The sequence below is a fragment of the Protopterus annectens genome, chromosome 1.part0 (assembly GCF_019279795.1).
Source record: "Protopterus annectens isolate FY-2018-M chromosome 1.part0, PAN1.0, whole genome shotgun sequence".
Taxonomy (NCBI): domain Eukaryota; kingdom Metazoa; phylum Chordata; order Ceratodontiformes; family Protopteridae; genus Protopterus; species Protopterus annectens.
The window spans coordinates 1,853,866,278-1,853,892,679 of NC_056725.1; the positions used below are offsets into that span (position 1 = coordinate 1,853,866,278).

At 43.4% G+C, this 26,402-nt stretch overlaps 1 protein-coding gene across 1 annotated transcript in view; it reads left to right on the forward strand.

The window, feature by feature from the left end:
- Window positions 1-26,402, forward strand: part of RICTOR (RPTOR independent companion of MTOR complex 2) — a 3,179,211-nt gene that overhangs the window by 2,229,148 nt on the left and 923,661 nt on the right. Inside the window, exon 28 of the mRNA XM_044069875.1 lies at window positions 14,665-14,757. Coding sequence (XP_043925810.1) covers window positions 14,665-14,757 — 93 coding nt within the window. The remainder of the gene's footprint in view (window positions 1-14,664; window positions 14,758-26,402) is intronic.

Sequence of the window (26,402 nt, forward strand, 5' to 3'; positions counted from 1 at the left end):
CTCTCCAAAGCTGCCCAAAGTCATGTACCACCCCGAAAGCATAACGGCTGTCTATAAAAATATTGGCCACCTTGTCTTTGGCTAACTCACAGGCTTTTTTTGCAAAGCTCAGCTATTTTAGCAGAGTGAGCACCCTCTAATCTTTGTTGCAACAATATTGTTTCCTCGGTGAAGACTGTATTCCTGAGATCAACTTTTCTGTTTGATCTCTTCCACAGGAACCATCCACAAACAGATGCATATCAGCATTGGGTATAGGAGTGTCCTTTAAGTTCTCCCTAGGAGAAAGCAAATAGTTACACACACACAATCATGCTGTTTACCATCCTCAGCAGTAGGCAACAGAGATGCAGGATTTAGAACAGGACAGTGGATCAGAGAACTAGATGGATCAGAAAGAAGTGTAAGTTCATATCTAGTTAGACATGCAGTCGAGAGTGGTTGAGTTTTCATTTTAAGCAAAAGAGATGATACCGAATGAGGGACGACAGCTACTGTGAGATCATTCCCAAGCACCGATTGTGCCAGATTAACTAGAATGGCAACAGTTGCAACTGCTCAGGTGAAAACATTTTGCAACAAAATCAAGTGCTGTGCTGTAATAAGCCAATGGATGACAGCTGTCCCCATGTTTTGGGGCAAGTACTCCTTGTGCGAATCCATTTCTTTCATGACAAAATAAAATAAAAGTCTTATCATAGTCTGGTAACCCTAAAGCTGGGGCAGTAGCTAAGGCTTGCTTCAACTTCTGAAATGAGATTTCATCTTCACTATTCCAAAGGAGAGGCTCTGGTGTATCCTGCTTTAAAAGATTTGTCAAAGGTTTGGCAGTTTCTGCATAGTTAGGGATCCACTGTCTACAGTATCCTGTCATACCTAGGAAAGACCTAAGCTGTGTGAGTAATTAGAAGTGGGGCCTTAGATATATTGCATTAGTACGAGATAACACTTGCCTGCTACCCTGGGATATTAAATGACCAAGATAATGTACCTGAGATGACCACAATTGTAGTTTTTCTCTAAACAGTTTGTTTCCCTTTTCTGCAAGGATAGTCGGAAGATACAAGGTATTCTGCTGACATTGCTGAAAGGAGTTTGATGCTATTAGTAAATCATCTACATATTGTACTAACACAGACCCACCCAGAAATGTCACATTTTCCAAATCTTTTTTTAGAATTTGAGAAAATAATGAAGGAGATTCCGTTTATCCTTGTGGCAACCATGTCCATGTATGTTGCTGTCCCTGATAATTGAAAGCAAACAGAAACAGACTGGCTGAATAGGTATAGAAAAGAATGCTGAACATAAATCTATTACAGAAAAATAACTAGCTGTAGGTGGTATGCAACTCAGTATTGTTGCTGTATTTGGAACAGCAGGAAAAGTAGGTAGCACTGCATTATTTACAGCCCTTAAGTCTTGGACAAATCTATAAGTATCCTTTTCTGTTTTTTTCACTGGAAAAATAGGAGTATTACAAGGGCTTTTAGCTAGTATTATTATTCCTTGCTGTATTAGAGACTGAATTACAGGTTTGATTCTCTGCTCTGCTTCTGGCTTTAGTGGATATTGTGAAGCTCTGGGGAGAGGTTTTGATGGATTTAATTTTATTTTTACTGGTTCTGCTGATTTTTAGTATACCTACTTCATTTGCATGCTTAGCCCACAAGTTGGCAGGTACCTGCTGTAGTAACTCTCAATCTGTCTGCATGCTTTCAGCAGACTGTTCCTCAGCTTTTGCTAAAACTGCCAATACTTCACCCTCCAATTTTGTTGGAACATTTAGATACACCCCTTCTGGGGTACAGTAAATAGTACAACCCAGCTTACATAACAAATCTCTTCCTAGTAGGTTTACTGGTGCAGTAGTACTCAGAAGAAAAGAATGCTTTTCTTCAATCGGACCTAAAGAAATGGGGATGGGTTCTGAAACAGGATACATAGCCGTAGTATTTGTTACTCCAACTGCCTTTACGTTCTTTTTTGATACTGGTATTTGATTATCTGAAGTAATTTTTAGCACTGACCTAGTAGCTCCAGTGTCCACCAGAAATGGGGTTTTCTTTGAATTTATTTTCATCGTAACGTAGGGCCCATTTTGATCTATTGGCAGTAGAGGGTTAAGATTCACTTTTGTATTATTTTTTTGACCTAGTCAGTATGGAGCTTCTTGACTCCTTCCAGTCTGAGGAGGTGGTGGAGGAACTGCATTATTATAATTTGGTTGCCACTCAGTCCAAGTATCTTGGGCTCTCTGCATTTGCCTTTGTGGGCACTCCCCTCTCCAATGTCCTGCCTCTCCACAATTAAAGCAAGATGTATTAGATGAAGCTGGAGGGGCACTGCCAGCTTGTTACCAACCAGCTGCACCTTTTTCCCCTTGACCAGCACTTTTGCTAAATCCTCTAGCAGTTCCTCTACCCCTTCCCCTGCTTCTACCTCGACCCCTTGGGTTTTCCAGCTGCCTGATTTGTAAAGTTAACAGCTTATCCTCAGTATCCTTCCTTCATTTTTCCTGATACTCTGTACAGTGATTTGCAGCTCTTAATAAAGACTCTAAGCCCTTCTCTTGCCAGTCTATGAGCACCTGCTTTATTTAATTTTGTACAGGGTCTTGCAGACCCTGCACAAATGCTGCTGCAATAGCTGGCTTAGCTTGCTCTTCTGGGTGTGGTATTCCTGAATTTGTAGCAAATACTGTTTAAGGCATCTCGAATAGTCTGCAGGGGATTCCCCTTTATTTTGTTTACATGCCTGTATTTTAGACCAGTCAGTCCTAACTTGACACACATCTGTAATCTTGTTTAACAATGCTGTTCGTTTATCTATTAATGCATTTCCTATGGGAGTAAAATTTATTTCAGCCTTTTTCAGTAACTGCTTTCTTACTTCATCTGAAGTAACTACCCTCAGCAGTTGATTTAAATCTGTCAAAGTAGGATTGTAACATTCTATTATAGTTTTTATTTCTTCTTTGAATTTTAATGGATCTTCTCTAATATTTGGCAAATTTTTAGACATAGTATGCAAATCAGCAGGAGTCCAAAGACGATGATCAAGTTCCCTTTTGTTAGCCCCCAATATTTTCCAGAGAGGTGCCAATAGATCCACTCCAGAGGTTGTAATCTCTTCTTGTCTTACTGTGTCATGTGAGCGTGCATGGTAAGATACAGGAGTGTCAAATACTAATGCCCCTGTTGGGGAAGTAGAAGCTCTCTGAGATGGATAGGAAAAAGAACCCCCCTCGGCTGCAGATGCCTGTTCAAAAGATGAAGATTGAACAGGGGAACCAGTCTGAGATGTAACAGTATCACATAAACTTGGGTGTCCAATGGACAGTAGACCAAAAGGTAGGAGTCTGAGAAACAACGGAGTCTTGTACAGGAGATACCCGTACTGGTGCATATGGGTGTGAGGGTGCAGTAGCTACTGGAGGATTATCATCCTCTTCAGAAGTTTCTGCTTTTTGGCCATCCTCAGTTTGTTTCAGACCTAAGACAGGATAAAGGGATCCCTTTTTACTGGTCTGTAGTGCCTTTCTAACCTCTTTTACTTGTTGCAACAATTTCTTATTAACATCCTGCAACTCTCTTAATGCTGAGTCCTTTTCCCTTTTAAGTGCTTCACTGTACCAAGAATAAAATGCTGTCAGTTGTTCCCCACTTACTTTGCTTTTCTTTTCTTTCAAAATACCTTTCAATGTCAGCAATTTAGTCTTATCATAAGTTCCATTTAATGGAAATACCCCACCAGCACAATTCTTAGTAAGTTGAAACCAGTCATGCAAATATTTACAACTTTCCTTTCCGTAGCTAAAATACATAAAATATACAGGTGTTCCCTTCTCAGGGATTTGATCTTGCTTGCTTATCTTTGCTCCCATTTTTCTTATTTTATAAATCAATAATAATAAAAATGTTAGGCTTACCTTACAACTCCTGCATTCTGGCAATTCTGAAGACAGAAAATAACTGTAATAATCCACACACCATACATGGAGGGAAGGGTAGGAAGTCTGTCACCATGCAGCAACAGAGGAGAGGTTTCGATCAGCCTTTTCCCACAGCACCCCCTTGCTTTTGTCCCTGCGTGTGCTCAAAAGTTACAGCTCCAGCATTGCGGTCGGGATAACGGGGTGGATAGGTACTGTGTCCAGAACTGACCACTCTTTCGGACCCTCTGAGGGCACTTTCACACAATCACACTGTTAAGTCCCAACATGCTTTTGGGCTCATTAATTTATTTTAGCAACGCATACCTCTATGTCCTATCATGTGGTAGGCTCATGAATTCGTTTTAACAGTATATAGTCTATGTCCCAATCATGCTATGGGCTCATGAACTTGTATAGTCTACGTCCCAATCATGCAGTGGGCTCATGAACTTGTTTTAACTTTACAGTCTACGTCCCAAGCATGAGTGGGCTCATGAACTTTTTAACTTTACAGTCTACGTTCCAATCATGTGGTGGGCTCATTAACTTGTTTTAACTTTATTTTTAGCTTTTAACTTTTCCTTTTCTTTCTTTCATGCATTCATACATTGACAGAATAAAAACATCTCTCATACTTCTTACTTTTCAAGCCTGAGGGTACCGCCCTCTACACAAGGTGCCTCATTGTGTTAATTTGTCCTTTACTGTATGTGCACATACATTTACTATACTCATTTACTGTGGGGTCATCCCACTATTACTTGTATATCTTACAACCACTCAAACAAAAACACAGTCATGCACTTATACTACAAACACAGTTATGCACTTGTTCTACAAACACAGTCATGCACTTATACTACATTTTGCTAAAATTTTCTAAAAGAGAGAGAGAGAAAAAAAACACAAACCAACCCTTTTCCCTTACAAAAAATTTCCCTGCTAAGGCTAATATGTTTGCACACCCTGAATAGCTGTACATCTGAGTCTCTGACTATTCCATACAAAGCAGTGTGGAATTCACAGAAAATCTGTGATGGGCCCTATTCCAGAACTGCCCTGCAGCAATACCAAAGTTCAGATCCAGAGAACGGCACCAAATTGTTAGTCATAAATAAATAACATTAAGAATTTACTGTATATGCCTTTATTCAGGAACAGCTCTTCAGGATGTGCAAACAGAAATGTTATTCTTACAGTGCTGGGAGTTAATCTTCATAATTCTTCTTGAAGGATTCTCACTTTACATACAAAAACTGTAATTTTATATATTTTCTTATCAAACTGCTCATGCAATTTCATGATGTTGTAATGACTGTGTCCTATAGAAAACTTTGCAAATGTTCTCATCCCCCATGATTTTCGCTTTAGACTTCACGTGAATACCTTCCTGTACATGATTCACCTGCTTCCAAAGAGTCTTGTTTCTGACCTTGGATGTTTCAAACCTGCTCTAGCAACAATGCACTCTTAGCCTGAAGGAGTCAGGCTAACAAATTCCTTTTTGTATAGCTATGTGCCTCACGTCATGCAACACGTGCTATTCTGTCTTATTACATACTAAAAGAATGCAGTAAAAAAAACAGCAATACTGTGGGCTTATAAAGCTGTAATTTTCCCAGCCTTGCATACAAATTATATTTGCTTTTTAACAGTCATATTATAGCATAATTAATAAACTGAAATTAATATATATTTTAATAAGTTGGTCTTGTCCCATAACAAATGTATGGAGATAGTGTTAAAGAGCAATTTTATTTTCTTTGAGGGAGAACACTTCCATTAGATTTCTGGTGTAGCTATGCGTGCAAGATGTGCACCCATTTTTGCTAATATAGTCATGGCTGAGTGGGAAAAGAGGTATGTTTTCACATTACCTCTTTTTTAGTTATGTCACCTCATACTTCAGATTTTTGGATGGTGTCTTAATTGTCTGGAAAGGAAATCGCAAACTGATACCTCAATTTGATGATTACTTAAATAGTACTACCACTTTTTTGAATATTGCATGCAGAGTTGGCCGACACCAGATAGATTATTTAGATAGAAGCAGATTATTGTCAACTATTTTTTAGAAAAGGGACTTTTTTAAATTCTTTTCTCCATTTTTAACAGTTGCCGTCCTCATTTCCAGATAAAAAGTATAGTCAAAGGACAGATGGTTCGCCTATCGAGGCTATTTTCGATAGCTTGTTTTTTGATGAATTAAACAAGTTGACAGGCATGTTTTTGGATAGGGGTTCCCACGTCCATTGTTGAAAAGGATTAGTAATGATATAAAAAGGGAGAGACTGTAGATTTTCCTCACTTTTAATGACTGATGGTACGTTGTACCAATTTAATGCATCTTCTAGGGATTGTAGCAGAAGAACTTGTGCCATGATAGAGCCCTTTAATCATGATGCTAAGCATGTTAACAACACCTTGAGAATAGCCTGCAACATGGCTTTTTATTCTGAAATAAAGGAGAAACTGGGCAGTTCACCACAGATTGTTTACAGTAAAGGTAAAAATCTTACAGATTTGTTAGTAGGAAACCCACACGTTAGAGCTAATAGGGTTATGTCTGTAATGATTAGGTGTGGAATGTGCAAATTTTGTAAGTTTATATATGACAATCTGACAATCCTTATGTGACTGTGATTATGACCGCACAGTTTGTTGCCCTGGCAAGTCCAATTGTAATACTAAAATGGAGGTATACCTTGCTTACATGCACAGTATGTCAGGCCTTTTATGTGGACAAAACTATTAAAAAAGTTAAAGAATCGTGTTGGTGAACATATTAATGACATTAAAAATAAGAAAAATACTAATGCCTTATTGTGGCATTCATTTGCATGCACGAATTTCATGAGATTCTTATATTTTTGTGATTGACAGGGTTTTCATCCCAGAGAGAGTGGATAACCCTGAAAAGCCTGCTGGAATATAAAGAAACAATGTGTCCGTTAAAGCTGAATGGCATGGACTGGCTAGGTCTTAATTATGCATGCTCAATTACTGGGACTTTAAAATTAAGAGCTAGAAAGATTTGAAATGTAATGTTATCAATTGTAATGATTTATTCTTGTTTTACATAAAACAGAAACATAAAATATAAAATATGATGTTATGTAGTCCAGTCTCGCCTACATTCTTACCTGTGTGTTCTGAGCCGAACCTCATCTCCGACTCTGCCATACTCTAGCTCGAAGTCTTCAATTGGCTCGTGGCTGAGGTATCCCATGCTGCAATGCGCCTATCCCCAGATCTCGTTTGCCACTCTTACAGCTCGGACGTGGTCTCGCTCTTGGCCATGGCTAAGTACAATTTTTCTACTTATTTTTAAAATTAGTAGCTCCAAAAGCTATTTTAATAGCTAGTGTGTGTGTTTTGCTTCTGAACTGGTTCAGTTGAACCTTTCTTGGTATCCCGTTTCCCTTCGTGTTATGGGCTAGGCCCGTTTCAGTTAGAGGACCTAGTCCTCCCCTGTGTTTTGTTTCTTGTTGTGTAGCAGGTTGATCCCTTCTGTTATCGGGTTTTTTTGTTGTGGGACCGACTGTTATTCCCCCTTTTTTCCTGGGCTAGGCCCATTTAAATTAGAGGACCTAGTCCTCCCTGTGGTTATCCTGCGGTCTCTAGGCCGTTTAAGTTAGAGGCTCTAGTTTCCCATGCTCTGTTTGGTTTCTGTGGTGAAGGTGCCCCTACTGTTGTCCCCTGTGTGTGTGTGTGTGTGTGTTTGTTCTTGCCTTTAACATGTCTAAGGATTCTAAAGAGCACAGGCCTTCGGGCTTTAAAAAGTGTGTCAAGTGTAACAACAAGATGTCTTTGACGGATGGGCACTCTGTGTGCGTGTATTGCGTGGGGGCTATTCATTTACAGGAATCCTGCTTGTTCTGTCATGCTTTCAGCCCTTGCGTGCTGCAAGAGAGGAAGAACAAGCTAATTTTAAGTGGATTGCTGAAACCTTCCTTTGAAGAGGATTTGGAGAGGTCTTCCAGTTCCAGGTCTTCTCCTTCCAAACCAGACAAAAAGACAGACAAAAAATCTTCTAAGAAATGCTGTCCGGCTCCATCATTCTCCTCGGAGCCATCGAAGAAAATCATTAAAACTTCAGTTGCTTCTTCGGCTCCACTAGTTTCGGGGCTGACAGAAGACATCAATGATGTCGACATCGGCCCCCTGTTTATTGGAGCCGATGACAGCTTTGTCAGTTCAGAGCCGGTCTCCAGTTTTTCGACCAGTTTCTCCGACTCGTAGGTCTGCCTCTATAGGGCGATCCAGATCCCCTACCATGTCCTCTAGGTCCTCTAGGACACTTTCCGATGACAATGTCGATAGAGTGGTGAAGAAACTGCTCCAGTCATCGGTGCTGGCTAAATTGCTTTCAGCTCTGGCCCAGTCAGCTCCAGAGCGCGTCCTCCCTTCATCTTTGGCTGTTCCTCCTCCAGACCTTTCTTCGGAGCCTGAGCTGTCAATTCCAACTGATGCCTCGAGTTCAGCTCCAGTAACCCTTCTGGTATCTCTGCTCCGATCTCAGCTTTGACCCCTTTGGCGCCGTCCACGGGGTCCAGGATTCACAGTTCACCGGACGGAGCCGAGAAGGAGGTATCTGGTCGATCTTCTTCGGCGTCTGAGCCTCCCTCTCAGCGCTTCGGCTCAGGTGAGCGTGGACCCGACATCGACTTTGGACCTTATTTCCTCGGCTCAGAGGGTGTCTTCTGCGGTTAGTCGACCTTCGGAGCCGGGGGGATCCGCTTTCGAGGTCATGAGGAGTGTGCTGGCCAGGTCGTCAGCTGCATGTTAAGGCACCGACACTTTTCCCCCTCCAGCACTGATATCAGTATCATTTCACCCTCTATCTAGGGACAGCGGAGACCTAAGGCCTCAGTATACCTCCATGAGTGGTTCCCAGCTTTCTGAGGCCTCCCCGGATTTTTTACCTGAGGAGCCACCCAGAAAGAGTGTGTGCAAGAGGAAGCACATTGACTCCCAAGATGAGTCTCTCATGTCTGACACCGACCTCGAGGAGTGAGGGGGGTCCCCCAAGTCCGTCTTCTGACGATATCTCTTTTTCAGATATCTTGGAAATACTGAGGCAGAGAGGCGACTGGCCGTCTAAAGCCCCTTCTGAGGAGGAGTCGGTGTTCCTGAAGGCCTTTGGGTCCCAACCCTCCACCTCTTGGGTTTCTCCCCCGTTCGACGAGCTCCTGGACCTCATTTGCCGAAAGGTGTGGGAAACTCCAGACACTGTGGAACCGGTCCCTAGGAGACCCAACAAGTTTTTGTCTGCTCCCCCTGATAAAGAATTTCTTACAAAAGGCATTCCAGTAAGTGCCATGGTGGTGGCAGCAGCCACCAAGAAGGAACTTGCAGGAACTTCATCTACCGTCCATCCCCCTAACAAGGAGTCCGGGGCTATGGACAGGTATGGGAAGCATGTGTTCTCTTCAGTGGCCTTTACACTGCAATTGCTGAACTATTTATCACATTTTACATGGCTTGAGAGAGATCTCCTAAAGGAGTTGTGAGATTTTCTACAGGGTAACGTTTCTGATGCTGTGGCTCAAAGTCAGTGCTCAGATGTCTACCCTAAATTCTCTTACCAACTACTCCATGAGGCTGATCTCTTATGCAGCCGATGGAGGGAGCAGGGCTGCGGGTTCCGGATTCTCTCTTAGGAGACGCTCCTGGATGTGCCTGTGCAACTTCGCAGAGGCCTTCAAGCCTACCTTCACCAACGCGCCCTTTGACAGTTCATCCTTGTTTGGAACCAAGGTGAAGGGCATTCTCACTAGGTGCGAGCAGGAAGGAAAAACCCTGTCTGCCGTGGGAGTCAGTTTTTCCACGCCTTTTAGACCTTATCACAAGGGCCAGAAAGGTGTAAAAATGTAGTTCAGAAAATCTCAGAGGTTTTTTCACAATGCAGAGAGAGATTCCCCTTCCAGAGGCAGAGGAGGGGGTGGAAATTCAGGTAGATGGCGCCCTAGAGACAGAGGAGGCCCGCGTAACCAGGGGGACCGCGATTCCTTTTGTGGTTCTCCCTCCCATCGCTCCTGAGAGGAGCCCCAACTGTGCGTCTCTGGAGCCAGTCAGGGGTCACATTTCTCTATACCCAGAAGCATGGCGAGACATCACCCAAGACAAGTGGGTATTGGAGATAATCTCCAGAGGTTATCATATTCCCTTTCTTTCATGTCCCCCTCCAAACAAAAGAATTCCCGACGTCCCACCCAGTCAAAGAGATTCCGCAACATTAGAAGTTCAAAAGTTGCTGTTAAAAGGAGCCATCCAGCCTGTCCCCTCAGACCAAGTAGGATTAGGGACTTACTCCAGATTCTTTTTGGTGCCGAAAAGAACAGGGGCCTGAGACCCATTTTGGATCTTAGCCGTTTGAACCTTCATGTAGAGAAGTCCAAGTTCCGCATGGTCACGTTACAGTCATTTCTCCCATTTTTAGGGAAAGATGTATGGATGTGCTCCATCGGCCTCAATGATGCTTACTGCCATATAAAAATGGACAGGGCATCCAGAAGTCACCTACGCTTCCGGCTGGGAGCCAGTCATTTTCAGTTTCGCGCCCTGCCCTTTGGTCTCACCACAGCCCCCTGGGTGTTTACCAAATGCATGGCAGTGGTAACGGCTCACCTGAGACGTCTGGGATTCCACGTGTTTCCGTACCTGGATGACTGGCTCCTGTCTGCCACCACCAGGCATCTACTACTACAGACCAGGGATGCCACTATTGCACTGTGCCAAAGTCTGGGAATTGCATTGAATTGGGAAAAGTCTGCATTGTTGTACTCGCAGCGTGTTACCTTTATTGGCGCCAAATTAGACACGGTGCTCATGAGGGTTTTCCTGCCAGAAGAGAGAATTCAGGTTTTACAGCAGCAGGTCTACACTCTACTACCACTGAAGAAGGTCAAGGCAAAAGTGGGTCCTCAAGTTGTTAGGGACCATGGCTGCCATGATCATGCTAGTGCCTCTTGCAAGACTGCACATGAGGCTTCTTCAGTGGCTACTTTTTGCTTTCAGCATCTCCCGCTCTCCCTTCTTATTGTAATAACCGACAGGTGCAAGCAGGATCTGCGCTGGTGGCTTCAGACCAGCAATCTCAACGCGGGTATGCCTTTCGTTCTTCCTTCTCCGATTGCCACTGTGACCACTGATGCCTCCCAGATCAGGTGGGGGGGCATTATCTTGGCAGGACAGTCCAAGGCACGTGGCAGGAACACTAGATCCATTTGCATATCAACGTCTTAGAGATGAGATTGGTGCCATTAGCATTGCAAGCACTTCAAAGCTTTCTTCCTCATGGGACAATTGCAATCCACTCAGACAACATGTCAGTGGTCTGGTATCTGAACAAATAGGGAGGAACCAGGTCGTATCCCCTTTGCAGAGAGGCACTTCGAGTGTGGCAGTGAGCAGTATCTTCCCGGCGCTTTCTAATGGCAATGCACATACTGGGGAAGTCCAACGTGATTGCTGACAGGCTGAGCAGAGCTATTCTGATGCCTCACAAGTGGTCCCTGAACGAACAAGTGGCGGAATGGATTTTCCACAGATGGGGTCAGCCTTGCTGCTATCTGTTTGCCAGCCCCCTCAATGCCAAATGCAGCAGCTATTTCACCCTTCTTCCCCCAAAGGGGGAAGCACCCAGGGATGCTCTAGTTCACGATTGGCCCTCTGGTCTTCTCTATGCCTTCCCTCCAATCCCCCTGATAACGAAGGTTATTCAGAAAGCACAGTCCTTGGGAAGCAAAATGATACTGATTGCACCACACTGGCCTTGTCAAATCTGGTTTCCTTATCTTCACCCTTATCTAATGGACGATCTGTGGATTCTGGACCCAGAGCCAGATCTGTTGACTCATATGTCAGGGCAGTTCCACCCCTCCATTCAGACCCTCAAGTTGACAGCGTGGCTGTTCCAATTCTGTCCTTAGTCAGGCTTCATGATTTTTCACCGGAGGTGGTTCATATTCTGTCTTCTTCCACAAGCTTTCTACTAGGAAGTTTTATTCCAGTAAGTGGAAGAGATTCTCCATTTGGGCTCATGAAAAGCAGATTGATCCCTATACAGCTCCCATCTCATCAGTTTTAGAGTTTCTTTCTCAACTGTTTAGCCAGGGATCAGCTGCGGCAACTATCAAAGTGCAGTTGGCAGCCATTTCTACTTTTCATGCTGCTAATGAACCCAATCTAATGGCGCACAGACTTTGTAGGGCTTTTCTGAAAGGGACTGTGCAACTTCGACCTCCAATCTTTGATCCTGTAATGCTGTGGGACCTTAATTTTGTGTTACAGCAGCTTACCTCGCCTCCTTTTGAGCCCGTAGCAACCTGTGACATTAAATTTTTGTCTTGGAAGACAGTCTTTTTGATAGCCATCACTTCGGCTAGGCAGGTCTCTGAACTTCAAGCTTTATCGGTTTGGCCCCCTTAGTTGGTATTTCACAAGGATAGGGTTTCGCTACAACCTAATCCTTCCTTTATGCCTAAGGTTGCTTCATTGGTCAACCTCAACCAGTCCATTGAGCGGTCTGTGTTTTTCCCTGAATTCTCTAACAAGGCAGAATTTAAGTTTCATCAGCTAGATGTCCACAGACAATTGCTTTTCTATTTACATAGAACAAAAGATTTTAGGAAATCTGATCAACTCTTTGTCTCGTTTTCAGACAATAGACTAGGGACTTCAGTTTCTAAAGTATCTCTGTCCAGATGGATTTCTAGCTGCATTTACTTCATCTATACTTCAAATGGCAAGGAATTACCCTTTAAAGTAGAGGCTCATTCTACACGTTCGGTGTCTACTTCTACTGCCTTTCAGGCAAGGATGTCTATGGATGATATTTGTGCTGCAGCTGCTTGGGCACCTCCTCACAGCTTTATTAGTCACTACAAATTGGATCTGGTATAAAGGGGCAGATCCTCATTTGGTTCCACAGTGCTCAGGAGTATTTTTCAGTGAGCCGCCCAAGGTCTAGGTAGTAGGGACGCTGTCCCACGGGTAAGAATGTAGGCGAGATTGGACTACATAACATCAAGAAGTTATGTACTCACCAATAACGTTCGATGTATGTAGTTCATCTCGCCTCACATTCTTACTAGCCCACCCACCTACCCCCTCCTGGAGGACCTAGAGATCAAGTCTCTGTTTTCAGCACTGCTTGATGTGATGAGTTGGTTCTTCCTCTCAGCGTGCTTGTGTGTGTGTATGTGAGCTCGCAGCAAACAAGATCTAGGGATAGGTGCATTGCAGCATGGAATACCTCTTAACCACGAGCCAATTGAAGACTTCGAGTTAGAGTATGGCCGAGTTGGCTCCGAACCCACGGGTAAGAATGTGAGGCGAGATGGACTACATACATCAGACGTTATGGTGAGTACATAACTTCTTGTTTTTATAGGATGTTATTTGTGCAGGTAGAAATATGTATTTTTTATCATCTTCTTTGATTTTTTTTTAATTTGATTGGTTCTTTAGAAAATTTTATTGGCTGCTGCTGATTGATTAATTTGACTGTGGCTGTTTAAGCAACATTTTTTTCTGTTTATGTAAGTCTGATGAAGCTTTTTAGTGTTTAAGGGAGAACGTGATCAGTGTTCCTTTAACTCAAAAACAAATCCACCAGGCTGAGTAAGCGTGACCTGCCCTTGATGAATCAAACTGATCTGTATCTAAACATTATATTTATTGTGACTTAAAAAAAATAATTTTAAGACTGTGAAGCTAATGAATTGTATTGTTCTGAGAATTTGTTTTTTTATTTTAATAGTTCTGATAATTATGTTTGCTTAATTACAATTCTGGCTCTAGGAAATTAACATTTGTGTTGTGAGTTTATAGCTTGATTTTGCCAAAGGGCTCAATAATCAGTGAATGGAAATGAGAAGGTAAATTTCAAGTGACTGTTCTTGTATCAAGGTTGGTCTTCCTTAATTAGTCTGTTATGTATCTTTTCTTCCTTATTACTGATTCATTCATTCTGTCTAAAGGACTGATTTTGATTTTATTTGCAAGTAATGATGTGCTGTAGTTCCGTGATTAAAAACCAAATAGTTAGTGGCCATAGCTAAAGTGGGTGAGGGAGAGAGGCATTGCTAGGCCAGGGTAAAGGGGGCAGCCGCACCAGGAGCAGTATGTCAGTGGAGGAATCATCGGATGCTGATTAGGTGGTTGTACATTTTGCAGTCAGGGTTGATGTACTTCAGCACTTCATGTTTGGCAGAGGCAGTACTGGCATTCAGAAATAGCAATCGATACTGCATTCTCAGTCAGGGTTGAAGCACTTCAGTGCTCCATATGTGGTATTTTGGTATTTAGACTGTAACAGGCCCACTTGTTAATTTGTAGCAAGTGACCTGGTATACAATTTACAAGGGAGAACAGATTTTTTTTTCGGGGGCGGGGGGTGCTGCACAAGGTACCAGAAAAGCTAGATACAGTTCTGGATAGTTCTTGATAAGATGGTTTAATTTGTGGCACCCACAAAGAGTAGATCTTATATTTTCCCTTTCAGGGACTCGTAAGATGGACTAAAAGGTGAAAATTAGTATTAAAAAAGTGGATGATTGTTGATAAATATATTACTGTGTTTTTTTTAGTCTTCATCTTCTCAGATGTTCTTCCAGAGCAAATAATTGAGCAAGTTAGATGCATTAATGTTTTAATCATAATATAAATGTCGAGAGTTGTATTTTTTCTTAGGTTCACACAAAAAATTATTACTATTTCAGAATGTGGTCCCAGACCTCAGCTATACTGTCCGATCCCCCATTCTGGACAAATGGGAAGGGATTAAACAGCTCAAAGCAGCTCTATGGGCCTTGGTAAGTAATGTAAATTTTCACCGTCTGTTTGATGAAACATATATATATAAATATTGTTAATTAAAATGACATTGTAACTCTTTTTTTTTTTTGGTATTGCAGTTTTTATTTGTTTGGGTACAAACATTCTTAAATGCTGTTTTGACTGCTATTAAAATGTTCACATCACAGTATAACAAACAGAAGCAGGTTTTTTAGTCTTCCAAATGTGTATAGCTAGCGTAATGCAACTGCCCATTTATGTTGCTGTATTTTCTGTCTTTGGAAGTCCCACATTCTGTTAATGATCTGTTGCCATACGTTTTTTTTTTTTTTTTTCATTGTTACCACCCATTTTAGCGTCCATTTTCATGAATTATCCAACCTTTCCATAAACTAATATGTGATTCTCTTAGAAGAGAAAACAGTTTCCTTGGTGTTCATCATGTTACCCTGCTGCAGTCATCACACTTGGGTTATCCTGCCGTCAGGCGGTCCTGCAGTCGACCTGAGTTCCAAAGTCTTGGTCTGGCATCGGTTGCTGTCGCTTCTTCCCTGATGTCAGGGTGCCAAGGGTATATAAGAGGCATCCAACGCCATTTTCTTCAGTCTTTCTTGCCGGGCGGTGCCTGAAGCAGAAGCAGTTCGCAAGTGCCAGTCGGCCGACACCTGAGATTTTCGATTTGAATTTCAGTCCGAAGTCTTCAATAAAGCTAAGTACCCCGTTGGGGAACCTTTTCTTGCCTCAGTCCAGAGTCAGAAAAAGTTAACAATTGCATTTCTTGTGGGAAGCAAATATCTCATAAGGACTTCCATTCTTATTGTATTCCTTGCCTAGGCCCAGACCACGACGTCACATGTTGTCGGTAACTATCAAACGCCGTTTTGACTTTGCTCGAAATTACTTTGGTAGGAAATTTAATTATATCATGCCGTCGGAGCAGCCGAAGACCGGCATGCATAAGAAACACAAGGATAAGGACAGGCAGCCTAGGAACAAGCCAGACTCTGAGGCCTCTGCTGGGCCTGTCGCCGGTTCTCCGGTTTTCAGTGAGGCGCCTACGCAGCCCCTGGTGATCGCAGAATTGGAACCCCAGACAGCTGCGGATTCTCAAGCGGAGTGTACTACTAGGCCGATGCAGCCATCCTTATTAGGCCCTCCCGACACCGGAGCAGAAGGAGACCCCGGTGCAGTGGAAACACCTTTGGTTGCAGAAGGTGTCTTCAGACCGACTACACTCACCATTAAATCTTATGCTAAGCTTAAAACTCCTTTAAAACCAAAAAAGACTGTACATCAGTCTGCAGTTCAAGGCCCCATGTTTAAGAAACAGATGCTTAAGATGGCTGAAGATTTGATTAAGATAAAAGACCAAGACAAGAGGAGGATTATGCTTCCTCTGACCAGGTTTCAATTTCCTCAGATTCTCCTGACGAACAGGATTACACTATTCCCCCTTATGAGGACTCTGATGCTGAAGACTCTATTCCCTCAGCATCTCCCCCTGAAGACTACTCCTTTGGGGAAACTTTACATACCAGGAGAGAACATTTCCACTGGGAAGGCCAGGACTACTCTGATTCTAAGAAAAGGCTCCGAGAGTTCCTTTTACTACCCCAGCACAGACCACTTGCTATCTCTCCAGTTTTAGATATTGTAGATGATGTTTACTTGGAGTCTAGTCTAAATCCAGACTCTCTACCTCCTGCTCCAGCCAAACCAGACAGATTCTACAGAGTATCTGATTCACACAAATTTCTTTATAAAAGCCCTGTGGCTGACCCAGAAACAATTTCCCAGGGTCCCAAGGGTGATAAAGCTTCTATGCCTAAAATCCTGTGCCCTCTGAAAGGGATTCCAGAGCCCTAGATAGATGGGGAAAGAAAATATACACCTCAGCAACTCTGGCTATGAGAGCTTTAAATTGTCAGTTTCACATGCTGAAATATCAGCAATTCCTAATGTCTCAATTAAAACAAAAAAATGAGCACACATACTGTGAACAGTCTGAATTTAAGGAAATGCAGGATCTGTTGCATGCAGCTGAACAGGTGGGCAGACATAATTTACAATGTGGATTTGATTCATTGGAAGCTTCCTGTAGAGCAGCTGTTACTGGGTCTGTCATACGTAGACATGCTTGGTTAAAAGAACAAACCCTACCTGATCATGTTAAAGCAAAATTATTGGATGCACCTTTACAGCAGGACGTATTATTTGGTGTCAAAGCAGAAGAGGTTTTAAAGAAAATGGAGGATAAGGCAAAGTCTATGCAGACGGTCAAGGATTTTTTACAGGTACAACCTCCTCGTTTCAGCAGAAATTGGCCAACAAAAAACTGGTCCTTTCCAGCTTCTGACAGATCACAGAGGGGCAAATACAGACGCCCAAGGGGCAGAGGCCAGTCACAAGGCCCTTACAAACCTCACCAATGGGTTACTGCTACCCAGAAAGGAGGAGAAGACAGGCCCCAAGCTAGCAGAAGACAAACACAATGACTCAATCCTCGAAGTACCAAGCAAATCTCTTCTGGCAGCTCCCTGGGAGGAAAATTAGCATTTTTTGCAGACAACTGGCACATCATCACAAAAGACAAATGGGTCCTAAACATTGTTTCACAGGGATACAGATTCCACTTTCATACCTTGCCAAGGATAAAAGGGATGCCAAACCTGCCACCAAATCAATGGGTAGAGACACAAAAACAAATTACAGCTCTCATGGACTTGAGAGCCATTCAACAGGTACCTACATAGGAGCAAGGACAAGGATTTTACTCAAGACTCTTTCTAGTCCCAAGAAAAGACAAAGAATGGAGACCCATTCTGGATGTTTCAGTTCTGAACACCTATCTGCAGGTACCAAAATTCAAAATGCTAACACTACAGCAGCTTCTTCCCATGCTGGGCAAGAATGCTTGGCTAATAACGTTGGACCTCAAGGAGGCATACCTGCATGTCCCTTTCAGTCAAAATTGCAGAAGATACCTCCGCTTCATTGCAGGTTCAATGCATTATCAATTCTCTGCACTTCCCTTTGGCTTATCTACTGCGCCCAGGGTCTTTACAAAATGCCTGGAACCAGTAATTGCATACTGCAGACAAAGAGGAATTCAAATATACCCATACCTGGACGACTGCCTTATTCAAGCAGAAAACAGGGACATTCTTTTAAAGCATCTAGCATTTGTCAAACACCTTCTAAGTTGCCTAGGGTACACAGTAAACAAAAAGAAATCAAAACTAGTGCCCTCACGAAACATAATATTCCTGGGTGCCAGCTTGAATACTACAGCCCAGATGGCTTATCTCACGCCAGACAAGCAACAATAGCTGACTCAGTATTTCAAAATAATGGCAACAAAGACCCAACTCCCTGCAAGAAAAATTCTGCAGGCCTTGGGATTCATGGCATCTTGCATACTAATAGTACCATTTGCAAAACTGCATATGAGGAAATTACAATGGTACCTGAAAAGTGTATGGACTCAGCACAGCCACAGCTTGGAAACAATGATACCACTCATTCCCTGCCTTCAGCAGGAGTTTCTATGGTGGGCACAGGCATGTCACCTCAACAAGGGTCAACCTTTCACCTTACCCACAGCCAAGCAAACTATGACAACAGATGCATCGGACTATGCCTGGGGAGCACACATGGCAGGACAGTGCATTCAGGGCAAATGGACTACAGATCAAAGGCATCTGCATATCAATCAAAAAGAAATGCTAGCAGTACAGCATGCCCTAACAGCTTTCAAGGACCTCTTACACCCAGGACAACTAATAATAAAGATGGACAATACCACAGTAATCTGGTACATAAACAAGCAAGGGGGCACACATTCCTAACCTCTATGCAGGCAAGCAATAACCTTGTGGAACACAGCACTGTCTTACCATGTTCAATTACAAGCACAATTCCTGCCAGGAAAGAAAAACACATTGGCAGACGACCTAAGCAGAAACATCATGGATCCACACGAGTGGAAACTAGATCCACAAGTATTTGCAATAATAGCTCAAAAATGAGGACACCCAGACATAGATCTGTTTGCCAGCCTCCAAAACTACCAACTTCAAAAATTTTGCAGAAGGACATTCCATCCACAAGCTTGGAAAGTGGACGCCCTCTCATTCAGTTGGAAAACATTAACAGTGTATGCCTTTCCTCCTCTGCTTCTTCTAACAAAGGTACTGCTGGAAGTCAGATTAGAGAGGCCACAAATGATACTCATTGCACCAGACTGGCCACGCCAGCATTGGTATCCAATTCTAAGGAACATGGCCCATGACCCACCATGGATTTTACCACAAATTCCTCACCTGCTCACCCAGCGAGACGATCAGATTCTACACAGCCAGCTCAAGACTTTAAACCTGGCTGCATGGCAAATTACCTAAACAACCAGCCAACACCTCTATCCAAAGCTGTTATGGATGTCATTCTGGAGGCCAGGAGGCCCAGCACCAGGAAAACCTATTCAGACAAATGGAAAAGATTTTGCGCCTGGAGGCTAAAGGCCAAAATCCCCTTGATCCAAACATTCCTCAGATTCTACAATATTTAACTGAGATGTTGCACAAGGGACTTTCCTTTTCATCTATTAAGATCCACACCTCAGCAATTTCAGCTCATTACAACACGGATCCTCCTTTATTCTCACATCCACTCCTAAGACAGTACCTCAGGGGGGCTAAGAACATAAGACCGCCCAGGAGAGCACCAACACCTACTTGGGATCTCAACTTTGTTCTGGAAAAGCTTACACTGCCGCCCTTTGAACCAGCTTTTTCAGCTGATTTAAAATTTCTTTCATGGAAAACTGCCTTGCTACTAGCAATAACCTCAGCTAGAAGAGTTTCAGAGCTACAGGCACTAATGGCAGTGGAGCCTTTCCTCATTTTTCATCAAGACAGAGTCTCTCTACGAACTAACCCTTCCTTTATGCCAAAGGTGGTATCCAGTGTGGCCCTAAACCAAACCATTAATTTGCCCACCTTCTTCCCAAATCCCCAGAACAAAGGAGAAAGACTCCTGCACTCTTTGGACATTCACAGACAATTACGTTATTACTTGGATAAAACTAAGGCTTTCAGAAAATCTGACCAGCTCTTTGTAGCCTATGCTGCAGGATCACAAGGAAAAGCCATCTCAAAACAGACCATTTCAAAATGGATAGGGCATTGCATACGTTTCTGCTACACGCATCATGGGAAACCGGTACCTGCTAACATTAGGTCCCACTTCACCAGGGCTACAGCTACATCAGCAGCCTTTCTCTGGGGGGTGCCAGCCAAGGATATTCTGGAAGCTGCAACTTGGAGTTCAGTGCACACCTTCACCAAGCACCATCACTTGCCTCTATATTGTAAGACTAGAGCTGGTTTTGCCACTGCAGTTCTGCAGGGCCTACTAGCTTCTTCTAACCCTGTTTAACTCCACCACCCATCCTTAGCTTTGGGATTCAACCCAAGTGTGATGATTGCAGCAGGGTAACAAGATGAGCATAGTACAGTTTTGTACCTACCATAAATGTAGATGTTCGAGTGTTCACCCTGCTGCAGTCCAGGTTACCCTCCCTCCATCCCCTCTGAACTAGCTGAACTTATCTATACCACTCTATCCTATACAACCTCTATGGTGTATTTGCTTGTGCCTGACGGTATTGTTTTATTTTTATATGTATATATGTATATATATGTATATAGATATATATATATATATATATATATATATATATATATATATATATATATATATATATAGATTGCCTACCTATTGGGGGCACCTGACATCTGGGGCAAGAAAAACTGAAGAAAATGGTGTCGGATGCCTCTTATATATACCCCTGGCGCACTGACGTCAGGGAAGAAGTGACAGCAACCGACACCGGACCAAGACTTTGGAACTCAGGCCGACTGCGAGGACCGCCTGACGGAAGGATAATCCAAGTGTGATGACTGCAGCAGGGTGAACACTTGAACATCTACATTTATGGTAGGTACAAAACTGTACTTTTTGGGGACCCCTTCATTTTCCCAGTATTCTTCCATGTAAGCTTCATTCTATTAGACCCTCCCTTTATTTACCTTTTTATATGCTTTTTGATCTCCCTCAATCTTGTCCATATATTCTTTTTTAAGTTTTCCCACATTACCTCAAAATCACTGAAAAAAGAGTGCAGGGTTATTAAAATGAGTAAAACCAAGAAATTGCTGACAGTCTGCCAACTAAAAAACCAGTGAGAGGCGAGCAAGAGGCCTTTTTGATCTCACAAGTTTTACAGAGGTCTGAGAGCATCACCCCTGTAAGAGATCACTTTGTCCATTCTTAGCTCCACTTCCTTTACCCACCGTTTCCCCAGCTGAATTGACCTTTCTGGTACTTTATACCCCTTAGGTTGTCCTCCCTATTAATTACTGAGGTGCCATGGCAGATGCCAGTTCACATGCCTCTGATGGTAGACATCGTCCTTCTTAATGTTTGTTTCTTGCTTTTTAGAAGGCAACAGAGGGACCCATCATGTTAGTACTTGCTGGTGAACAGGTGCTTTCCCACACAACAGAACTACCTGTCACACCAAGATCTGGTGTCAGAGAAACATGTCTGTTCAGCATCTGCCACTTGTAAGGGTAGGAAGTGTACTTAAAAGTATGTTGCCAAATGTCACAGAAATAGCCCTCACGTGGCCCATCCCTTGATACTAGTACTGGCTTCTCCATCTAAAAGAAAAATGATTCTCCTCTCTCCTGGATTCTTTGGACTGGATGAGAATCTAGCTAATTCAGAGCAAATCCTTTCATCTGCTGGATATGGCATATCATATGAAAAGACTATTGTGTCAGGCTCCCTTTCAGAGGATAATCTTTCAGTGAAATGCTAATTGCTATGAAGGAACATAAAAGTGAGAATCTAAGGAGGTAGCGGAGGTGCTTGAAAGAGAGATTCATAGGCAAGTACTAGGCAATTTAGAAACTCTCTCCATCCTCAAGGAAAGCAGTGCAAGAAGGACATGGGAAGAATTTGAGACCGTCCATCCAGTCATAAGGGTTTTCCTTGAAGGTGGTAAGTGTACTACTTTGCTTGACATGCAGTGGATTTTGTATTTGTTAAGGAAGATTTAGTTCCTTTAACTTTGTATTTGAGAAACCATTTTTTCTGTGAAGGAGTAGGGTTGTGGCTTTCATGGCTTGCACAGATCCCAAGAAGGACTCTGTGAGAAAGTTTAGAGAGAGGGTTGCCAGTCTGCCCATATAACTAAGAATGTTCTTCGTGTTTCATTGTTGCAGTCATCACATTTGGGTTATCTGCTTGCAGTAGCCCTCAGTCGGCCTGATTAACAAAGTCTTGGGTCCTGCGTAGGTTGCTGTCCCTTCTTCCGTGATGTCAGGACGTCAGGGGTATAAAACATGCAGCCGACACCATTACATCGGTCTTTCTTGCCGTGTGGTGCCCGAAGCAGAAGCAGTTCGCAAGTGCCAGTCGTCCGACTCCTGAAATTTTCGTTTTCGAGTTTCAGAACCGAAGTCTTCAGAAAAGCTAAGTACCCCGTTGGGGATCCTTTTTCTTGCTCTTAACCGATGTCGGTAAAAGTTGACATTTGTCTTACCTGTGGAAAGCAAATACCTCATAAAGATTTTCATTCGTACTGCATTCCTTGCTTAGGCCCAGACCACAACGTCCCTCACTGTCGGTTTTGTGCCTTATTCAACCCCCAAAGTATTTGTTGTCTGTCTATTTTTGCAGAAAATTATTTTGGTACTCTGTATAACTCTCCAGAAATGGCTTCAGTAAGCCGTCCGACTACTGATATTCCAAAAAAAGTAAGGATTAAGACAGAGACAGACCGCATAGGTCCAAAACTGCCAACAATGCTTCCGTTAAGCTAGTCGCCAGTTCGCCGGTACTCAGTGAGGCACTTTCGCAGCCCCTGATACCCGCTACTTCAGATTTGCAGGCCTCTACTGAGACCCATTCGGAGTCCGGTATGCCGAGAGATGATGCTTCGACTATGGAACCTGCGGATGTCTCTAACTTGGATGGGTCCGGAGCCGCTGTGCAGGCACCGGCTTCTGAGGGTGTATTTAGGCCTACAGACTTGCATTTTAAACTGATGCAGTCTTCTTCATCCAGGCCTAAAAGTCGACCCACTCCTAGAAAACTGACGTCCAAACCGCATGGTCAGGCCCATATGCCTAAAAAAACAAATGCTTAGAATGGCTGAAGACCTTATTACTTTAATTAGGGGAAGCCAGCCTTGCCCCTCTAAGAGACCTAGAACTGATTTTCCTGCTGATTCTTCTGATCAGGATTCTAATATTTCTGTTTCTTCTAATTACCAGGATTTGCCCTTATCTACCTATGAAGATTCTGATGCAGAGGATTCATTCCCTCTGCTTCCCCTCCAGAAGATTTTTCTTTTGGTGAAACCTTGCACACTCTTAGGGAGCATTTCCGCTGGGAAAGCCGGGATTACTCTGACTCCAAAAAGATGCTTAGGGAATTCTTATTCCTTCCTCAACACAGGCCTTTATCTATCCCTCCTGTTCTGGACATTGTGGATGATGCCTTCTTGGAATCTAGCCTCTCCCCAGACACTTTACCTCCAGCTCCCAGAAAACCTGACCGGTATTACAGAGTACCTGACTCTCACAAGTTCCTCTTCAAAAATCCTACTGCGGATCCAGAGACCATTTCCCAAGGTCCAAAGGGCATTAAGGCTACTGCTGCCAAAAATCCTACCCTTTCTGATAGAGATTCTAGAGCCTTGGACAGATGGGGTAAGAAGATATTCACTTCTGCTACTTTGGCCATTAGGGCCTTAAATTGCCAGTTTTATATGTTGAAGTACCAGCAGTATATTATGGGACTACTTAAACAGAAAGTGATGTTGATTCCTGACTCTACTGAATACAGAGAATTACAGGATTTAATGCATTCTGCTGAACAAGTTGATAAACATACTTTGCAATGTGGTTTTGATTCTTTAGAAGCATCTTGCAGGGCTGCTGTCACTGAGTTGTACTTTGAAGGCATGCTTGGCTTAAGGAGCAAAACTTGCCAGATCATGTTAAAGCTAAATTACTGGATGCTCCCTTAAACCAAGACCACCTGTTTGGCAATAAAGCAGAAGTCCTCAAAAAGATGGAGGAAAAAGCTAAATCTATTCAAACTGTTAAAGATTTCCTGTAAGTACAGCCTCCCAGATTTAGTAGACATTGGCCTTCAAAAGAATTGGTCCTTTCCAGTCTCTTCCAGACCTTCTCAGTCCAAACCCAGGAACAGCAGACCACCTAGGTTACAGTTTCAGGCTACGCACAGGCCTAAGCAGTGGAGGGGCTCCCACTTCCAAAGCAAGAAGTCGGAAGACAGCCCCCTACGGAAATATGTCACAATGACTTAACCTTAACCCTTCCAAGCCGTTTTCAACTGCCTGCTCCTGTAGGAGGAAATCTCGCCCTGCATGCAAAAAACTGGGAACTCATAACCCAGGGCAAACGAGTTTTAAATGTAGTTTTCCAAGGATGCAGATTCGACTCCCACACCCTACCCACCCCAAACAGTTGGCCAGACCTACCCCCAAATCAGTGGGCAGAGGCTCAACAGCAGGTTCTCTCTCTTCTAAGTATCAGGGCTGTTCAACCTGTCCCAGCAGAAGAAAGGGGACAAGGTTTTTATTCAAGACTTTTCCTGGTACCCAGAAAAGACAGCTCCTGGCGTCTTATCCTGGACCTCTCTGTTCTAAACACCTTTTTGGTAATCACAAAATTCAAAATGCTAACACTTCAACAGCTGCTTCCTATGCCAGGCAAAGATGCCTGGTTGGCAACCTTAGACTTAAAGGAAGCTTACTTGCACATTCCATTAAGGGAATCTTGCAGAAAATACCTACACTTTAGGGCAGGCTCCATAGGTTCATAGGTTCATACTAGGCTATCTGCCCAGGGGCAATTATAAGCCTAGCCCGATTCTGTATGGCTTACACCACCCCTTGATTTGAGTACACTGTGCCCTTTTTAAGGTTTAGTTTACTGTGCCTCTGTCTAATAGTGACACGGGAGTAATCCCTGGGACAAACCTACGATCCCCCATCCACTTATCGAGATTCTTCTTGAAGAGATTCAGTGAGGTGCTCTGCCTCACATGAACTGGAATTCTATTCCAGAGCGAAGGGAGCCTCTGGGTTATGAACCTGTCCCTCCAGCAAATTCTATTTATTTCTGTGCTGAGGTTCAAGTCCCGCGAGCGTGTGGCTCTAAGGGATTTAGATTTACTGAGGTGGATTATGTCCATTAATTCTGGATTTGACATAGCTTTGTATGTTAGGCATAGATCGCCTCGAAGTAGGCGGTATGCAACTGAGTAGAGCTGGAGTTTTTTTAACCGAGCAGCATATGGCATCTGTTTGAGACCCTTGATCCTCTTGGTGAGATACTTTTGGGGTCTTTCTAATTGCTGCAGGTGTCGGGTAAGGTACATCCCAAAAGGGGCATTGTATTCTATGATGGGCCTGATGAGGGATGAATAAAGGCACGATTACCTCTCTTGATCTAGATGTGAAACCCTTCGTGATGAGGTGGGCTATGTAGAAGGTCTTTCTAACCACTTTGGCAATGTGATTTTCAAAGGAGAGATTACTATCAACTTGGGTCCCCAGGTCCCTAATAACTTTCTCTGTACTTAATGGGTTTCCGCCTATGTGGTAATTTGTGGGCACATTGTTTTGCCAAAGGGTATGACTATACATTTTTTGGCATTTAGCTTTAAACCATGGCACTGGCACCAGTTATCTGTCTCTGTGAGACCTTTTTGAAGGATGTTTGTGTCAGCTTGAGAGTTGATTATGGCGCCCAGTTTGCAGTCGTCTGCGAACTTGGTGAGCCATAGTCCTCCGACGTTTGCCTGTACCTCGGAAAAGTATATACCGAACAAGAGTGGTCCCAGGACAGAACCCTGTGGGATGCCACTTGTGACCGGTTTTGAGTCTGACATGGCTCCAGCAACTCTCACTCTGTGGGTTCTGTCTTTGAGCCAGTTTGCGACCCATCTTGTGACATAGGGGTTTATATTTAAGCTGGATAGCTTATCTATGATGCCAGTGGGGTATTGTGTCAAATGCCTTTGCAAGGTCCAGATAGGCTGTGTGGACTACCTTCCCTTCATCTATGGCTTTGGTGACTGTTTCAAAGAAGTCAACCAGGTTCAAAAGGCAGGATCTGCCCTTGACAAAGCCGAACTGGGTAGGATCTAGTGTCTGTAGGTCCCCAATGTCTTTGTTTATGAGCTCCATGATGATCCTCTCCATAGCCTTGCAGACTAAGCTAGTCAGGCTTATGGGGCGATAGTTTCCAGGGTCCGTAGAGGCTCCACCTTTGTGGAGTGGGACCACTGTTGCTGTACGCCATTCTGTGGGCACATATCCTGTAGTGAGGCTGAGATTGTATAGCTGATGTTCTTCATCTCACATTGCTGCAGTCCTTACACTTGGGTAGTCCGCTGTCCTCGGTCGGCCCGAATATCAAAGTATTAGGCTGACGTCGGTCAAGCCGCATAAGACTGACATCAGAACGTCAGGGTACATATGCGCATGACCGACGTCATATCCTCAGTCTTTTTTGCCGCATGGTCCAATGCAGAAGCAGCGTTGCAAGTGCCGTTCGGC